We start from the raw sequence: 18,356 nt of genomic DNA on the forward strand, positions 1-18,356 counted from the left end.
AGCGTTGAGGTGACAAGGCGGGAGTCGGGAGGTGTGTGGCTTTGCTGTTTCTGCATGGTTGTTCCGTGCTGCGGGCCGATGTTGACCCTCGCACTGACGCTAAACTGTCTCCCTGACTGTGGCATAAGCCCTCCAGCTTTTTTCTTCTTCATCTACATTTTAGACTCAGTTTGTCAAGTTTCATTAAAAAAAAAAAAAAAAGCAAACTGCAACAAAATCCTCTGGGACTTTGACTGAGTGCGTTGGACCTACAGATCAGTTCTCTAGTTCAACTTAGAGCAAAGCAACACCTTGAATTCCAGTCCATGAACAGAGACAACCCCTCAATTAATTGACATCTTATCCAATTTCTCTGTAACGTTTTGTGGTTTTCTGTGTAGAAATTATACACATAATTTAGTAGATTTATTTTTAGGTATTGACTTTTATGCTATAATGTAAATTTTATTTTCTAATTGTTGCTGGTATATAAAAATACAATCAGCTTTTTTATATTGAACTTGTATCCAGTGCTAAATTAACTAATTAACCTTAAGTTTACTTATAAATGTTTTTGGATTTTCTACCCAGTCGTGCCACATGTAAATGAGTTATATATCTTCCCTTCCTGTCTTCATGTCTTTGTCCTGTTTTCAAACTGGCTTTATTCACTTAGTAACACACATTTAATTTTTCTCCATGTCATTTCATGGCTCGACGGCTCATTTATTTCCAGCACAGAGTGCCGTCCCAGTGAGTGGTTGCACCACAGTTTATGTATCCATTCACCGACCAAAGGACGGCTTGGTTACTTACCTGTTCTGGCAATTATGCATAAAGCTGCTGTAAACACCCATGTACAGGTTTTCGTGTGGATGTAAGTTTTCATCTCCTTCGGATAAATACCACAGAGCATGAATCCTGGACCTATGGTAGGAGTCATTTTAGTTTTGTAGGAAATTGCCAAACCATCTTCCCAGGCAGCCGTACCATTTTGCATTCCCGCAGCAATGAAGGAGAGCTCGTATTGCTATGCATCCTCACTAGCATTTGGCATTGCCAGTGTTCTGGATTTTGGTCACTAAGGTGTGTGTCTTTTTACTTCCTTTTCTTGCCTTACTGCACCGGCTAGGACCTCCAGCACAGGGGAGCGCATAACTGAAGAACGCTAACATTCTTTCTCATTTCCAGTCTTCGTGGAGAAACATCCCAACATTTCACTATTAAGCATGATTTTAGCTGTAGGATTTCGTTGTTCTTTTGTTTCTTGGTGGGGGTTGGGTTTAGGTAGATACTTTACCAGACTGAGAAAGTTCTCTTCTGTTTCTGGTTTGTTCAGAGTTTTTGTTTGTTTAAATGGTGGAGGGCTGTTTTCTGAATTTATTGAGAAGATCCTATAGTTTCCCTTGTTTTTCTCTGTTACTGTGGGGAATCGTACTGATTGACTCTATGCTAAAACAATTTTACCAACCTTTTCTTCCCTTTGGGGTTTGCAGGTTCTAGTTCCCTTGCACTAAAATGACTTCCTGAACTGTGGGCCTGGACGCGGTTGCATCCTGTGCGGTGCGCTGGAGTCAGCCCTTCTCAAACAGACAGTCCGCATTTCGTGTGCCAATGAGAGGCTCACCCCCGAAAACCAAGGCCCCTGGCTAGTGAGACTCACGCCAACCCCAGGGTGTACTAGTCCGACCAGCAGGCAGGGACTACCCTCGAAGATCAAGAGTCTCCAGATCTCTGCTGCCCGTGCCCCGACCCCACCCCCTCCCCACCGCCGCGAGGCCCCTTTAAGGGAGCCGGCCGAAGAACGCGTCTCTGGGGCGGGAAGCGCAGGGCGCCAAGAATGCGACTCCGACGGGACCGTGAAGGGTGAAGCTGCTCCGGGTGGCCTCCCCTGCCTGTCCCCTCCAGCACGTCCACCCAGTGTCCATCCCGCTCCCTACCCCCAGGGCCCCCCTCAACTTCGAAAGACCCTTCTCAGCCGACGAACTCCTGCACCACGGCGCTCGAACCCCGAGACCCAGCGCACAGCCCAGGACCGGACCTCGACCCCCGCCCCCCCCCCCCACGGCCGTCCGACCCCAGGCGGGGTCTCTCGCAAGCCGCGAGGCCGCGGGCGGGGGAGGACGGGGAGCCTGGCGCGGCCTCATCCACATGCAGGGGACAGCGCGTCGCGGCGGCCGCCAGGAAAGGACAAAGGCTGTTCCGCCGCGGGCCGCACGGTGCCAGGCTCGCCCCGCCCGCAGCCCCGGTGGCCCCCGACGCGGCCTCCCGCGTGTCTGCCCCGCGGGCCGGAGCGGCACAATCCGGACGGCTTCCGGGAGGAGGAAACCTCCCTCGGATCCCGCAAGCCCGACCCCCTCCTGCCACCTCCGGGGCCGCAGCCCCCTTGTCTGTGTCTCGCAGCAGTTGAGGTGACCTCGTCTCCTGAAGCCGGGCTGGACCACGCGGGGCCCAAGACCAGAGTCCTAGTCCGCTGATCCCCGACTCCCAACTGTGGCCAGACGTGTGCAAACGGAGCCTGCCCGACGTGGCCCAGAGCCCCGCGGAGGGCGGGGTGGCGGGGCAAACCCCTTCCAGGACCCCCACAAGGCAACAGGGCCTCCCCGGATGAGGGCTGGAGGCTCCAGACTTGGGTGGTGGTGCGGAGGGCACCTCACTCCCCACCCCCCACCCCGCACCACCGTCTGGAAGCCAAGGAGGGGTCAGAAAGCTGCCGTCCGGCCGCGCCACTCGCTCCTGCGCCTCGGGGCTCAGCTTCCACCCACTCTGCACCCCTCCCCGGAGGCGCTGGTACTCGGCGGGTCCCAACACACGGGCAACTCGCATTTCGCCCGCGTCCTCAGTCCCCTTGACGGCACGGTCAGTCTTGCCTTTGAGTCCAGCTCCCCCACCCCCACCCCCCAGCCCACGAGGGGATGTAACTCGGGCAGCAGGAGGGTCCCTTCCTTCTCTCAACTACAAAGTTCTTCCTAGCTCTGCCCCGAGGCCAGGACTGAGCAGAGGGGCCGCGGGGGGAGTTTACTTTAAGGAAGGTGGGGGAGGGGTGCCGGCCGGCCCTCCTTCCGCCCCTCCCGGGCCCCCGCCGCCCCGGGCCCACCGCCCGGGCCCCGCGCCAGCGCATGCGCCCGCCCGGGAGCGCTGTCCGGGCTGCAAGGGCTGCGACGTTAGTGAGCTTACCCACAGACGGACGGACCGACGGACAGGCGGCCAGTCGGATAGACGGGACAGCGCAGGGAGCGGGGACGCAGCTGGACAGCGAAATGGCCGGCCCCACGCAGCAGCCGAGCGGGCGCGGGAACGCCGGCCCTGCGCCCTCGCCTTCCCCCGGCCCAGGGCCCGGCCCCGGCGCCTCGGAGCGGGTGACGCTCAAGAAGGAGATCGGGCTGCTTAGCGCCTGCACCATCATCATCGGTGAGCGGGGGCCCTGTCGGGCGGGTGCCTCCAATGCAGGGCGCAAGGCTTGAGGCACGCGGCCGCTCGGGACTAGGAGCACCCCTCTCCTGGCCCTCCTGCCGGCCTGCGACCGTGGGACGGTAGGTGAGGGGACTGCCAGAGCGCCTGCAGTGTCGCGCCGCTGGGCTTGTTCCCACCTCCCAAGGAGCCCCGAATTTTCGTGCCTGAGAGAGGTGTGGGTTCCGTCCGCCGCTGGAATCCTCCTGCCTTTACTTCGCTCTGGGGCTTCAGCCAGGCAGTTACCCTCAGTTTTTTCATCTATGAAATGGAGAGGACTGTGGTCCTGCCTGAAGTGCAGGAGCCTTGTAAGTGTGGAGGCTGGGTAGGCTGACCCAGCTAAGGCCTCTGGGCTGTGGCTCAAGCTAAGTCCCTACTATGTGCAGGGTCCAAGTGCCACTCGGAGCGAGTGATTTAGTCTTTAAAAACAGGAGGGACTGCGGACAGACTCGACAAACAGAGCCAGCTAGTGGGGAACTAGGTTCAGAGTGTATTTATTGCAGTTTGGTGGCAGGACTCTGGGGGCGGAGCAGCCAGAGATGAGAGAAGGCGGTGTTGGCCGTGGGGCAGACCAGGCCTGCAAAAAAGCCAACTACTCCCGGAGCTGGGACTCCAATTGGCACTCTCAGCCTCCGGTGCTCTGGCCCCAGCTTCCTCACGTCAGAATGGGTCCCTGTGTCCTGCCCCAGATGCAGACTTCTAGGTAGACAGAGGGCTCAGGACAGTGACAACAGTGGTGGGATTTTCCTCTTTCTGTCCTAAGTCATGAACACTGACTTCTCAGGGACTAGCTCACCCAGTCCTGTGCCTGTGTCCATATCTGGTGCTTCGGAGACCCTCCTGTGTCACAAGAGTCATGGCTGGAGGGGTGAATGAAAGGGGTCTTGACTGGTCTCCATCTATCTCCCCCACAACCAGTGGGAGCTGCTGGTGCACCCGCTGCCCACCCATCCCCAGACCCCCGGGGCCTGGCTCCTGGCGAGACCCCACATGCACACCAAGAATTGCCCCAGAACACAGCTCCCCTGCAGGTAGTTCTCTGCCTCCCCACTGGCCCTGGAATGGCATCTTCCAGGAGCACTGACCCAGCCCTGAGACCTTCTTGGACTAAGGTGCCCCTGCTTGACTGTTTGCTGGCAGGAAGGGCTGGTTCCCGGGATTTGGCCAAGGTACTGGCTAGAGCTTTGTCTCAGTCCACACTCTCTCTAGACGCTGTGTCCCCAGGAAGGGGAAGCCCACACATCATGGATGGGCCAAGAGGCTGGGGTTGAGGCATGTCTGGAGCCAGCTACAGTGCTCTTTCTGGGCCACCTCAGCAGGTCCAGTATCCTTGAGCTGTATTCCTACTCTGCCTCCTCAGGGGGGACTGGCCCAGGGGTGGCAGACTCAGGAACAGAGCACAGATGGCCTGACCCAGTCCAGGACACTCAGCGTGGTTCAGCAGCCCTCCGTGGAGAGCTTTGAAGGGTAACAGCAGACAGGAGGATGGACTGGGCAAGAGACAGACCAGGGGAGCATCAGCCTGGACCAGAAGGTGACAGGAGAAGAGGGAGGAGGCAGGTGTGGACTGAGTCAGGGCCAGCACTGCCCTCCCCATCTCATGCCCTGAAGGCACCCACCAACTTACTCCCCATTCACTGTTCTGGGGGGCCCATGTCCCACATATCACCCCACTTTTCTGCCCTGGGGAAGCTGGTCAAAATAAAAAATGTCTGGAAAGTATCATATTTTAGCTTCAAAAGTCTTGAGAACTTTATATTATACTCCATAATCTTCCTTGTGTGTTACCAGCCACTGAACTTATCTGTAAGACTTCCAGATACGTCTTCCCTGAAGATCCTAAAATCCTCTCCCCTTGACCTTCCTGCCAGTCCCAAGCTCAGGAGTGGGGCTTTCAGGAATGCAACAGGAATGGAAGGGCTTTGGGCTAGACTGTGACCACACCTAAGATGTGTTTCAGGCAGCACCTGCTGGCCTCTGGGAGCATAGCAGCAGGGGACAGGCCAGCAGGAGGAAAACCCAGCCGGGACAGGGCTGTGTGGGACATGGCCGCATCCAGCACCTATTCAGAAAACCGCCTCTTCTCACATGTCCTCCCTTTATCTCATGCGATGCTCATGCCTGCCTTGCAAAACGGGAATTTGTGTAGCCATTGTACAGACATAGAAACTGCGGCTGGGAGTTGAATGACACCGCCACAGGTGACAGTCTTGGGATTCAGAAGCAGATTTGGGTTCATTTTTCAACCCTTTGCCTGTCTTCATGCTGCCTTGAGCCAGGATGTACTGAGCTCTACACTCCACTACAGAAGGATGAACAAACAGATGGACAGAAATCTTCCCCAGCTCCCGCACCCTAGCCAGGGCTGTACATGCCGGGTGTCTTGTCCTGACCCAGGGACCTCCACCAGCTTCTTCTCAGTCCATACCCTTCCATCCGAGGAAGGGAAGAGCCCGGGTCCAGCAGATGGGGATCACCCCTGGGTCTGCTGATCAAGCTGTCCTGTCTTCGCTTTCTCCCTTTGACTCAAGTATCCAGCCCATGCAGGCATTTGTGCATCGGGCTCAAGTATGTTCAGCAACTCAGGGGTCTGCTTCATGAATCCCATCTCCCTAGGAACTGATCCCTGCCCATCCAGCCTTGCCCAGGCCCCTGTCTGTGCTCCTTAGGACTGGAGGTGGCTGGGCTGCTCAGAGGAAAGCCCTGAGGAGGCAGAAAGTCACTCAGAAGCTGCTCTGTGCCTCCTCTCAGCCCCAGTTTACAGAGGAGGAAACTGAGAGCCTGAGGCTGCAACCAGCCCAGGGTCAGATGCCCTGTGCACTCTGGGAAGCCACAGGGGCCCAGACAGCTCTGGCTGCAAGGGCAGGGCCTGCCAGCACTGAACACACTCGCTCATCCATTTAACATCAGATACTGAGCAGTGTCAGACCTTGTTCTAGGTGCTGGAGACACAGCAGGGAGCAACACAGACAATATCCCTATCCTGCTGGCGCTGGCTTTCTGCGTGGAAGTCAGAGGGCAAGCACCATAAAGGAGCTGAATGTTCACCCGACAGGGTAGTGATATGCATGCTAAGGTGGGAAAATTTAGGCAGGAGGAGGGATGATAGATTACTGATGAGTCAGGAGTGGGTTGGGGTCTAATTTGCGTCGGCCTTGCGGGACCCAGTAAAGAGTTTGCCTTCTGTTTGTGTGATGAGAGCTCCGGTAGGCTTTGAGCAAAAGGGAGATGGAGTGAGATGGGATGAGAGAGGAGGGGAGGGGGAGGGAGGGGTGCGAGGGGATGGGATGGGGCTCACTACTGAAGCAGAGGCTGTGGGCAGCAGGGGTAGAAGCAGGAAGTCTGGTCAGCAGGATAGAGGAGTCACCTAGACAGGTGGCGCAGTTGGCTGGAGCGTCATCCCATACACCAAAAGATGGCGGCTTTGATTCCCGGTCAGGGCACAAACCTAGGTTGAGGGTTTGATCCCCGGCCGGGACGTGTACAAGAGGTTGATGCACTGTTTCTCTCTCACACTTCTCTCTCTCTCATCAATGAACATACCCTCAGATGGGTTATAAAACACAAATAGAGGGGGCAGTGGCCCAGAGCACAGTGGCAGCAGCGGAGGTACTGGGGGAGGTTCAGTTCTGGGTGAGTTCGGTAGATAGAGCCGAAGGGTTTGTGACGGTGAAGGATGTATGAGGAGGACATGCGGGGAGCGAGAGGTGAGGCAAGAGTGACACCAAGGTTGGGGCTGTGCAGCTGGGAGGACAGTTCACCATTTACTGACCGGGGAAGACTGTGAGAGGAGCAGATTTGGGGGGAAAGAGGCTGCAAGTCAGGAATCCTGTTTTGAACACGTGACATGCGAGATGCCCATTGAGTGATCAGGTGGGTTTGCAGGTTTAGTTTAGCAGGGAGGTACATGCTAGGGATATAGATTTGGGAGTTGCCAGCAGAAGCTGGGGGTTCTGGATGAGGTCTCCTAGGGAGTGAGTGTTGAAAGAAAAGGGAAAAGACCCCAAGACTAAGCTGTGGGCACCTGCTGACCAGGAGGTAGGAGAAATGAGAAGCACCCAGCAAAGGAGTTCAAGAAAGAGCAGCCAACAAGGTAGGAGGAGGGCCAGGAGGCTGCCCTGTGGGAGGAAGGGGCTGACCTGTGAGATGCTGATGATGAGGCAAGTGAGATGCGGCTTCACTGCCCGGTGCTGCAGCATGGAGTTCACCGGGCACCTGGCGAGACTCAGACTGGAGACAGGACATGGGCGAGGCTCGCTAAACAAGGCCAGGCTGGGCTGAGCGGGCCAGGCAGAGAGGGCTCCACACTGCTACTCGTCTCTCTCAAAAGGAAAGAAGGTTAGGCCAGACATGCATGCCGGCCAATTGGCAATTCAGGCATGTCCTGGAAACGCCCCACTCACCTCCCTAGAGTTCTGCCAAGACCTCAGCAGGCATTTTTGTCCCCCGAAGGGGTGCCTGACACACTCTCACTGTAAGGGCATTCATGTGCTTAGAGGCACAGGGGGCTGGCAGGGCCCCCAAATTAGGGCCCTGGCTTCTGACCCCAGGGTGTTGAGGTCCCGTGGGAGTCAGGTCTCCAAAGGCCAGATCGAGTGGCCTGAGTTGTCCCTAAGGTGGATGATAAACACTAGGATCTGTAGGCACTTCCTGGGTCCTCTGATGGGCCAGTCCGGGTGGGAGCACTGCATCACTTCCTCATCTCCCCATTTTACGGATAAGAAGGCTCACAGAGATGAAGTGCCGTGTCCACAGCCCCCATCTCAAGGGTTCTGGGGTTGGAACCCAGATCTGGGAGTTCTCAACTAGTAAGTGCCGTTGCCCATGGCCTGGGGGCCTTAGGACCTACCAATGGGAGTTTGGAGCTCTTCGGAGCTTCTGTATCTTCCAGAGAATTTGGAGGCCACAGGCCACATGGATCATGTCCTAATGGAAGGTGCTGGAACTCACTGCCCAGAGCAAAGGAAGAAGGCCTGGCCCATGGCCAGCCCCTGATCAGGCCCAAGGGGGCAATGCGACCTGCTCTCTGTGTCAGTGATAGGCAAGGTGGGTGTAAGGTGACCTAGCCCTGTGAGTTCCCTGTCCTTTTGGGGAACTCAGGCCTTTCATCTCAGCAGGCCGGCACAGACCCTTCCCTCAGGGTGGCAAATAAAGGAGTCACTTCCTGGCCGTCCTTCAGATACCATGGCAATGGGGCAAGGTCCAGGTGATGGGGGCCAAGGTGAGGAGTCAGGAGGACTTCCTGGGGGCAGTGTTGCTTCTGGGAGGCCAGTGAGCTGGAGAGAGACCTCCAGGGGCCCTGAGCAGACTGTGTTTCCTTGGGCCCCGTGCCCGTACAAGACACATGCCGTCCTGGCCTCAGTGCCTCTGCCAAAGTCAGGGTTGGACCAGCCGTTTACTGCTCCCTCGCCCAGTGGCCCTCCCTGGCAGAAGGGGAAACTGAGGCCCAGAAGGGCAGCACTGGCCTGAGGCCACACAGCCAACTCCTGAAAGTGTTTCTAGGGCTGAAGGGTGGTGCCGGCAGCCTGATAGGACCTCGCCGCCCCCTGCCCGAGCCACACTGTGCATTCCCCACACGCACACCATGGGCAGCTGGCTCCTTCCACCACCACGACCTCCACAGTCCACCCCTGTGACCTCCGTGGTCTGCTGCTGCCTCCCAGAAATAGGTCAGTGCACACCACAGCAGCCTCAGGAACAATGGCCCTTTCTTTATTCCTCCTCGGAGCCGGGTGAGCCCCGTCAGGACAAACATCTTAGTGTGATAAAGGCCACCCAGCTCTGAGAGAAGAGGGGCGAGAGGAGAGTGGAAGGGGCCTCCTCACATCCTCACCCATCTGCCTGGGAGCTCCATCCCCACCGAGGACCTGCAGGCACCGTGGAGCAGCCATCCCATGGGGTGGATGGGAACGTGGAGGCCTCACAGCCCACGTTTCTCCAGCCGGACATTAGTCAGACACCTGCGCCGGCTCTCAGCAGTGTGTCCAGACGGTCCCATGTTCCTGGTTCCCGTTGTTCCTCTTCCTCCACAGTAGGATCCCCTAGGGCTGGGCTTGTCTGCTGCTACTCCCTGAATCAGGCAGAGCTGATTCTGCTGGGCTTGAGCGTGAGGACTGAGAAGGGAGGCCCGCGCCCCCACCACTGAGGGCTGGGCAGGCACCCCCACAGCACCTCCTTACAGCTCAACGGTCCCTTCCCCACAACTCCTGGACCATCCCAGTGCTGGAGGCCCCCAGCCCTGTCCTCATCGTCCTCCCTCCCACTCCCTGCCCAGTGCCACTTACCCAGGCCCACAGCTGCTGTTGCTCCTTGCAGAGCCCCACCCAGCCCATGTGAGTGGTGTCAAGGGCAGCCCATGGACCTCACAGGGTTTTCTGCCACCTCCTAGCACAGACTGCAGTTGTGCAGGCCCCAAAGCAGTGGCCCCCAGGGACATGCCACATTAGCTGGCACACACGTTCCTTTAGGCCATGGGGAGTAGTCCTTCCCTGTAGCCTGAGGCCATGTGTCCAAAACAATAGCGATGCCTCACCCCCAACCCATTCCCCTGGATCCCAGCATTTGAGTCTCCAGCTACTGGGCACAGGCTAGCACTATGCCCCTTTCAGACCCCAGCCTTGGGGACAAGGTGCCAAGTGTAGCTTCCCTGAGGGCTATGCCCATGAGGCTCTGCCAGGCTGAATTGTGTAGACTGGTGGGGTCCGCACAGGGTGGGTGGCTTGGGGCCCTGGATACCCCCAGCCCAAATGCACCCAGCTCCTTCCAAGGCCACCCAGCCCCCGCTGGCTTCCAACCTCACTGGCTTTTGGCAAATCCCACTCCACCAGGTCCTGAGAACATAGACTCTGCTGCCGGGTAGAGTGAACTCAAAGGCCTTTTAGAGACCCAACAGCCCACCCAGGCCCTGGGCACCCGTCGTAGGTGAGGGAGGTTGCCCCTCTCCCTGCTGGAAGCAGGCTGAGGGCACAACTTACCTCTGGGGGCTAAAGGACAGAAATTCTTTCATCCTTATCTGGATGTATTTAGGGCTCCTGGGATGTGACTGGAAAACCAAGTGGAGCGTCGTGGCTGTCCAGACTGGAAATCTGTGTCGGCCGGGGGTGGGGGTGGAGGGTAGCACCGTGGACAAGGAATGCATGCAGATTGGCCACCGCAGCTGTGTCCTCTTCCAGACCCGCCTGTGGGCCTGGCAGGTGGAGCAGGCGGGCTCTTCTCTGACGGATGTGCACTTCCCCCACCGGGTGCTGGCAGGTGGGGGTGATCGTGTCGAGAGACTGAGCCCCAGGTCCCAGCAATGGTGCTTTTCTACTCCTGTGGCCTGTGGATTCGGGGATAACGTCCTCTGGGACAGGCCCTAGTGCAGGTTGCCAGTGACCTGAGCTGATTCCTGTGCGTGGATGATGACACCCAGGTACCCAGAGCCCTGCCCCCTCTTTACCCTAACTGGCAGGGAGCTGACGGCTAAGTGGGCGCGCAGAGTCTTGCTTGTCCTGGGAACCTACTCTGCAGACCCTGGCTTGGGCCCTGAGCATTTCCCACTGTCCCACTCCCAGACACTGTGAGTTGAGGGAGTACCACCCCCGCCCCAGTGCCCAGGACTCAGTCAGCCCCAGCAGCAAGGCAGACCTTCCATGACCAAAGCAGATTGCACTCGCACCCGAGCCTTGGAAGCCAGCCACCCCCTCTGCTCACCTTCACAGTCCCCCTATGGGCAGGTGAGCAGAGAGTGCTGCCTCCGCCTCACAGATGAGGAAGTGAGTCCTTCACATCAGGGCATTGGTGCCACGTTGGGCATTAGGCCATTTATTCATCCATTAGTTTACTCAACAGAAGTGTATTGAGTGCCTGCTATGTTCTGAGGAAGCAGGTGAGCTTGCAGACAATACACAGAATCACGCCAGTGAAGATGCTGAGCACATCTGAGTATAGCTGAAGGCTTCCTTGACGGTATCTCACTGAATCCTCATAATCCCATTGTACAGACGGGACTCAAAAGGTGACCTGAGCCGGGAGAGGTCCCCAGGTCTCCTAAGCCCCAGCTGGGATTTCCCATTAGGTTCCTGGGATTAGGGCAGTGACCTCTCTTTGCAACCAGCGGGCTGTCCCAAGGTGAAAGGCAGCCCATGTCCAAACTTCAGGCCAGGCCAAGACTCCCACTCCGTTGCCCTCTCCAACCCCCAGCCCTGAAAATGCACCCCACTGGCCCTTGCCCAAGACCTGAAACATGTTCACAGAGCCAGGAATCAAGCAAGTTCTCTTCAGATTCTGTGTCTGCAGCCTGGGTCCTAGGTCAGGGAGGAAGCAGGCAGAGGGGCTCCTTTACAGGGAAAGGGGAGATGGAAGACAAATAAAGTACAGGCAGGGTCTGGGGGCCCACAGTGGTGTGAAGTGGAGGGAGGATCCCAAACCAGCATGGTCAAGGAGGGCTTCATAGAGGAGGTACACTTCCTCAGCCACTCTATGTGTTTGGACTTCAACCAACAGGAGAGTAGCAAGAACGTGTCATGGTCAAGGTCTTGCTTTAGGAGGCCAGCTCTGGCCAGCAGGTTGGAAGTAAGACAGGTGCTGGAGACCAAGAAGACTAGAGGCCTCAGCTGGGGGCAAGGGGCTGAGTCTGGCCCCGGTGGGAATGTACAGGAGTGGCCGCCACTCTGCCATCACTCACATGGCTGAGCCTCCTCTCTTGTGCTTGCCCCACCTCATGCGAGTAAGGGGCAGGAAGGGGGGAGGGGGCAGGCAGAGGAACTCGGTACAAGACCTGTCTCTGGCAGGGGAGCCTGGCTGAATGGACAAGGTGCCGCCCCCATGCCAGGGACTAAGGAGGGAAGATGATGAGTCCAGGGTGGCTGCAGTTTTGAGGAGCCCAGTGCCATCATCCACATGCCTCCAGGTTCCCGTCCCTCCTCCTCCAGGGAGCAGCCTGGCGGGGGCGGGGCGGGGGGGGCTCTCTTCCTCACTGCAGCCTCTCCATCTCCCCCACAGGGAACATCATAGGCTCCGGGATCTTCATCTCCCCCAAGGGGGTCCTGGAGCACTCTGGCTCTGTGGGTCTGGCCCTCTTCGTCTGGGTCCTGGGTGGGGGCGTCACCGCCCTGGGCTCCCTCTGCTACGCGGAGCTGGGAGTCGCCATCCCTAAGTCTGGCGGGGACTATGCCTATGTCACCGAGATCTTCGGGGGCCTGTCTGGGTGAGTGTGGGGCACCAGCAACTTGGTGGGGGGAGCCTCCTCAGAATGAATGGCCAGTTGGGTCTAGACCTGGGCTTCTTCTTCCTCTCCTCACATCACAGGAAGGTCATGGGGGTGGATGGAGGGAAGGGGGTGGGGCTGTTGGACCACTTTCCAAGGCCAGGGTACCAACGCTCACCCCACTCAATCTACACATTCCAGCTGGCCTTTTGACCTCTCTGTTTCCATTCAAATAAACCTGTCTCTAAGCCCCACTCTCCCTCCCCTTTCCCGGTGCTTCTGGATAGGGAAGCCCTTACTGTCTGAAACCTCTAGGTAATTGCTAGCATCCAGGAAGCCCATATGGGGGGGTGGGAGGGGACTATGACATTCCTTTCAGCACCCTGCAAGAGCTCCCCTTTGAATAGCTCCCAGTACTCCTTTATTCACTAGTGAACGTTAGCTGAGCACCTACTGTGTGCAGAGGGCCAGGGATGCTGTGATAGAAAGATGCATCCCTGTCCTCACATTGCTCATGGTCAGTAGGGAAACTGCCCCTCAAATGTGATTAAAACCTAGAGGATCGCAGCTCTGAGGGGCAGTAGCCCAGCAACCAAGACAACAGGGTACCAACTACCTAGGAAGGCTCCCCAGAAAAACCACGTTTGTGCCAAAGCTTGGAGGAAGAGTGGCATTTTCTCAGCTGAGCAGTGAGGAGTTGGAGCATGTACAGAGGGTGGTAGCCTGGGCCGGCTTGTCAGATCCATGGTAGGCAACAGGGCCCAGAGGGGTGGGGCAGCCTGGGGGTGGAGAGAGAGCAAGGCTGTTGCAGTTGTCCAGCTGAGCCATGCTGAGGGCCTCAACAAAGGTACAGGAAGTTTCCAGAATCATTCAGGAGGAGGTGATAGCCAGGGTGGCATGAGGGAGAGGCAGGTGCAGCAGAAGTGACATTTGCTTTCCCACTGGATAGGCTTCAGAGACAGTAGTTCCTGGGTTGGCAAGGGGGAGATTTTCGGGTGGGACTTGGTACATCAGTGGGGTCTGTGGCACATCTGGGAAAATGCTCAGTCAGGTCTTAGCCGGGGTAGGGGTGGAGGTGGGGAGGTCTGGAGCTCAGAGAAAAAGTCTAGGCTGAGGCATACAAAGTTTGGATCAGGGGACTTCAACAAGGCAGCTATGGATGTGTCCCTGGCAGGGCTTGCACACCCCGGGGTGCTCTCTTCTGGGGACAGGGTCCTCATAGGAGCCTGGGGCCTAAGACAACAGAGTTGTGCTGTGCCGCTGGAAAGAGTACCAGACACGGTGGGAAGGAGAGCAGGACCCAAGACCCTACCTCCTCACTTGGCCTGGAGACACCCAGCATCAAGGTTTTGCACAGAGGAGCACCCAGCAGGGGGAGGGTCATGGAGTTAGGCTGCCCTAGAAACCAAGGTGGTGGGGAGAGGGTGCAAAGCAAGGGGTAGGAAGCAGGGCTACAGTGCAAGGGTGAAGACCAAAAGGAAGACACCAAACGTGGTGCCCCAGAAGTCAGTGACGTCCCTGGATGAGGTGATCCCCACCCTTGAGAGCTGGACTAGAGGCTAGGACCACCCCCATGGACAGGCCCTCCCCTGGGTCCAGGCAGACCCCCTGGAACAGGTAGGGCCTCACAGCCTTGGGCAAAGCCCCCACTCCTACGTGGGCACTCTGCAGAGGTGAAATTGGGGAAGAAGGGACATAAATTACTTGCCACCCCCAGCGGGTGCTCTGCAAGGTGTGGTCTCTCACAGGATCACAGCTCAGCCAGCCGTCTGCAGCCACGGGGCTCTGCTGAGAGCTGCAGCTGGAGCCCAGATTTCAGGTCCCAGGGCAGCCATACCCCCACACCCCAGCCCAGTGCAGAAAACAGCCTGTGGCCAGGAGCTGCCTGGCCATTAGAAAGGTGGTTGGTTCCCCGGTTGGTTCTCAATGCCTGCCCAAGGGCAGCGCATAGCTGTTTAACTGCTGAATGCAGTCTGTTGAAACCTGCCTCCCTGGACCAAAGCCAGCCTCCAGCACTCGCACCAGCCTTTGGGTTCCAGGCCCCAGGGTGCATCCCCCTCCACGCAGCTGGGCCTGCTCCGCCAGGAAGGCAGTGCATGGGATGCCCGTGCCACTCGGGCCCTCACTCCTTTCAGCTTCCTGCTGCTCTGGAGCGCGGTCCTCATCATGTACCCCACCAGCCTGGCTGTCATCTCCATGACCTTCTCCAACTATGTACTGCAGCCCGTGTTCCCCAACTGTATCCCCCCTGCCGCGGCCTCCCGCGTGCTCTCCATGGCCTGCCTGAGTGAGTACCCACTTGGGGCTGGGCTAGGCCTCTGCCACCTGCCTTGTGTGGGAGGACTGGGGAACCGCTCCAGCTACCAGCCCCAGAGAGGTCAGCCTCAGAGGGGAGCTCCCTGCACTCTGCCTGCTGCAGAATATGCGTCCCCCTGCCACTCAGGGGGACTTAGCTGCAGCCCACCCACCCTTTCACCTTTCCTCCCCAGTGCTTCTGACATGGGTGAACAGCTCCAGCGTGCGCTGGGCCACACGAATCCAGGACATCTTCACCGGCGGGAAGCTGCTGGCCCTGTCACTCATCATTGGCATGGGCTTTGTCCAGATCTTCCAAGGTAGGCCAGGGTGGGGCTGTGCCTGGGGCTGGGGAGATGACACTGACCCTTGACCTCTGGACCCCCAGGACACTTCGAGGAGCTGAGGCCCAGCAATGCCTTCGACTTTTGGATGACGCCCTCTGTGGGTCACCTGGCCCTGGCCTTCCTGCAGGGCTCTTTTGCCTTCAGCGGCTGGAACTTCCTCAACTATGTCACTGAGGAGCTAGTTGACCCTCGGAAGTGAGCAGTGCACTGGGCTGGGCCCCGGGGAGTGGTAGGGCCGGGCAATGGGACAGGCAGCCTCCTGCACAGACCTGCTGTCCCCGGTGCCTCGGTCTAGCTGTGCACCTGTCCATACCACTGCACCACAGGAATGGCTCTGGAAAGACAGCCAGGACAGGTGTCTTCCAGCCTAGTCTTGTGGGGCTATGGGCAAGTCACAGCCCCTTGCTGGGCCTCAGAAACACTGAGGTTCGTTGTTCCGCTGTAGATGGGTCCCTCTATATGCATTTAGCCAAAAATCATACATGTGCATACAACATGGCCCTGCAGATGAAGCCAGTGGCTCCACCTGGTGCTCAGCCAGGGACCCCACAGTGAGCAGCTCTAGCAGGGGCTGGATCAGTTTGGAGTCCCAGGGGCACCCGAGGGCTATGGACGGAGTTCTCAGGGCCCTTCTGGGATTTTCAAGGCTGATTTTGGCTGAATGCAATTTTCTCTTTAAGTGCAGACATTAGGCCTGCCCCTTAGGGTATGATATGGCCCTTCCTCCCACTAGCCTGACCCCCAGGCTAGGGCTAGGGGGTTGGTGGTGGGGGCAAGACAGACAGCAGTGCTGCCCCTTCCCTGGCCCGCCTCCACTCCCCTGGGCCCCATCCCCAGAGGACCGACACTGACGTGATCCACCACTGCCCCCAGGAACCTACCTCGAGCCATCTTCATCTCCATCCCGCTGGTGACTTTCGTGTACGCCTTCACCAACATCGCCTACTTCACCGCCATGTCCCCCCAGGAGCTGCTGGCTTCCAACGCAGTGGCCGTGGTGAGTGGGGCCCCACTCGGTGCCCGGCCCTGCCCTGCCCTCACCCAGCTCATGCACTGCCTCTCTCCTGTGCTCACTCAGACCTTCGGGGAGAAGCTGCTGGGCTACTTTTCTTGGGTCATGCCCGTCTCCGTGGCACTTTCCACTTTCGGAGGGATCAATGGCTACCTGTTCACCTCCTCCAGGTGACTGGGCTGGGGAGTGGGTGGTCCCGGTGAGGCAAGGTAGGTGCCCTGGCCTGTGAGCAGTGCTGGAGCAGAGAAATCCTGCCAGGTGGGGCCCTCCCAAAGCCAGGACGATGAGCTCCCCAGTAACGAGTGTCTGATCCCAACTCAGGAACAAAAAGCAAGAGGGAGGCAGGTTAGAAAGGGGAAAAACTGCCTAGTGGGGCTGTTGGGGTCTGGAGCAGGGGGTCAGAAGTGCCAACTCAAGAGGTCTAGAACTTAGGTCCACAAACTGGCCAGTGGGGAGCCCCAAGCCAGGCTCACAGCCCCCACCATCTCTGTCCTCCAGGCTGTGCTTCTCTGGAGCCCGAGAAGGGCACCTGCCCAGCCTCCTGGCCATGATTCATGTCAGACACTGTACCCCTATCCCTGCCCTCCTTGTCTGCGTAAGTTGGGGGACCTGTGCTGGTAGGGCAGGGAGCCCAAGCCATTTGGCAATGTGGGTAGTGGCAGGGAGGAGCCCTGGCCCTGGGGGGCAGCCCGTGGAGGGGAAGCGGGGGGCCAGCGCTCACCAACCTCCTGGCCTAAGCCCAAAGGCGCAGGACAGCCTGCAGGGGTGACGGGAGGCGGGCAGGAGGCCAGCCCTCAGCTCGGTCCTCTGCCAGTGCGGGGCCACGGCAGTGATCATGCTTGTGGGAGACACGTACACGCTCATCAACTACGTGTCCTTCATCAACTACCTCTGCTATGGCGTCACCATCCTGGGCCTGCTCGTGCTGCGCTGGAGGCGGCCGGCGCTCCACAGGCCCATCAAGGTGAGGCCCGGGAGAGGACATGCTAGAAGCTCTCAGAGCTTCACCCAGTTTGGGCATCAGCATCAGGTGATTTTACCACATGCTTTGGGTGCACTGACCTATTCAGTCCTCCTAACAACACCACGAGGTGGGTACTCTGAATACCCCCCGGTTTACAGGCAGGAAAATGAGGCTAAGACACTTGCCCATGGCTGCACCAGATTCCATGGGCCCACACTGAAACAAAAGGCTCTAAACTGAGCTAAAAGTCCTCCCATTTGCATCTAAACCCTTGACCTGGGGAAGTGTTCAGGGCCTGAAATGTGGCAGACCAGAAAAGAACTGACCTTCAGCCAAGTGCAGGCTGCAAGTCCACATCCAGTCACTGTGTGGAGCTCAGGCCTGCTGACATTTTGACAAAACCTCAACAATCTGGCCAACTGGCCGTCCATGAATGAATGGGCTTCCAGAAGGTTGGGCTGTTGCCAGAAGGGGACCAACCTCTCAGGTCTCAGCTCCCGGGGAAGGGGGGAAAGCACTGGGGTGCCCAGGGTGGTGGGGCAGGAGAGCAGGGGATCCCGCACCATTGGCACTCCACTCCCTCTCCACAGGTGAACCTCCTCGTCCCCACCACGTACTTGGTCTTCTGGGCCTTCCTGCTGGTCTTCAGCTTTATCTCAGAGCCCATGGTGTGTGGGGTTGGTGTCATCATCATCCTCACCGGGGTGCCCATTTTCTTCCTGGGAGTGTTCTGGAGAAGCAAACCAAAGTGTGTGCACAGACTCACTGGTGAGCCGGGCAGCCTCCCCCAGGGGCCGGGGCTGGAGATGGGACCCTCTCGGGGGCGCACCCAGAGCTCACCCTTGAGCTGCGCTGGCGACACAGGGCCTGACCACCACCAAACTTCTCCCCACACGTGGCCCAAGTGTCCGGGACCCACCACAAAGGGAGCAGCTCCCTGAGAACCCCTATCCCACGGGGTCAGACCCAAGGTCTTCTGTCTGTCTGTCCTCAGAATCAATGACACACTGGGGCCAGAAGCTGTGTTTCGTGGTCTACCCCCAGGGTGCCCCGGAGGAGGAGAATGGACCCCTCCAGCCCTCCCCACTACCCTCCTTGGACAAGCCCTTGGAGACACAATGA

The 18,356-nt window shown here is 58.2% G+C and overlaps 1 protein-coding gene across 1 annotated transcript; it reads left to right on the forward strand.

Moving 5' to 3' along the window:
* Nucleotides 1-3,224: 3,224 nt before the first annotated feature.
* On the forward strand, nt 3,225-18,356 carry SLC7A10 (solute carrier family 7 member 10). The gene is made up of 11 exons (XM_024577427.2): nt 3,225-3,390; nt 12,412-12,616; nt 14,752-14,903; nt 15,106-15,231; nt 15,300-15,453; nt 16,132-16,255; nt 16,337-16,440; nt 16,769-16,865; nt 17,085-17,234; nt 17,825-18,002; nt 18,229-18,356. Exons 1-11 carry the CDS (start codon nt 3,240-3,242, stop codon nt 18,354-18,356), a joined length of 1,569 nt encoding a protein of 522 aa, XP_024433195.2. The 5' UTR covers nt 3,225-3,239.

Source organism: Desmodus rotundus, chromosome 12 (genome assembly GCF_022682495.2).
Source record: "Desmodus rotundus isolate HL8 chromosome 12, HLdesRot8A.1, whole genome shotgun sequence".
In the NCBI taxonomy this organism is placed as follows: domain Eukaryota; kingdom Metazoa; phylum Chordata; class Mammalia; order Chiroptera; family Phyllostomidae; genus Desmodus; species Desmodus rotundus.

Coding starts and splice junctions, on each gene's coding strand:
- SLC7A10 (XM_024577427.2), top strand. CDS start 3,240: ATGGCCGGCCCCACGCAGCAGCCGAGCGGGCGCGGGAACGCCGGCCCT. Junction 3,391..12,411: donor CGCCTGCACCATCATCATCG/GTGAGCGGGGGC, acceptor TCTCCCCCACAG/GGAACATCATAGGCTCCGGG. Junction 18,003..18,228: donor GTGTGTGCACAGACTCACTG/GTGAGCCGGGCA, acceptor GTCTGTCCTCAG/AATCAATGACACACTGGGGC.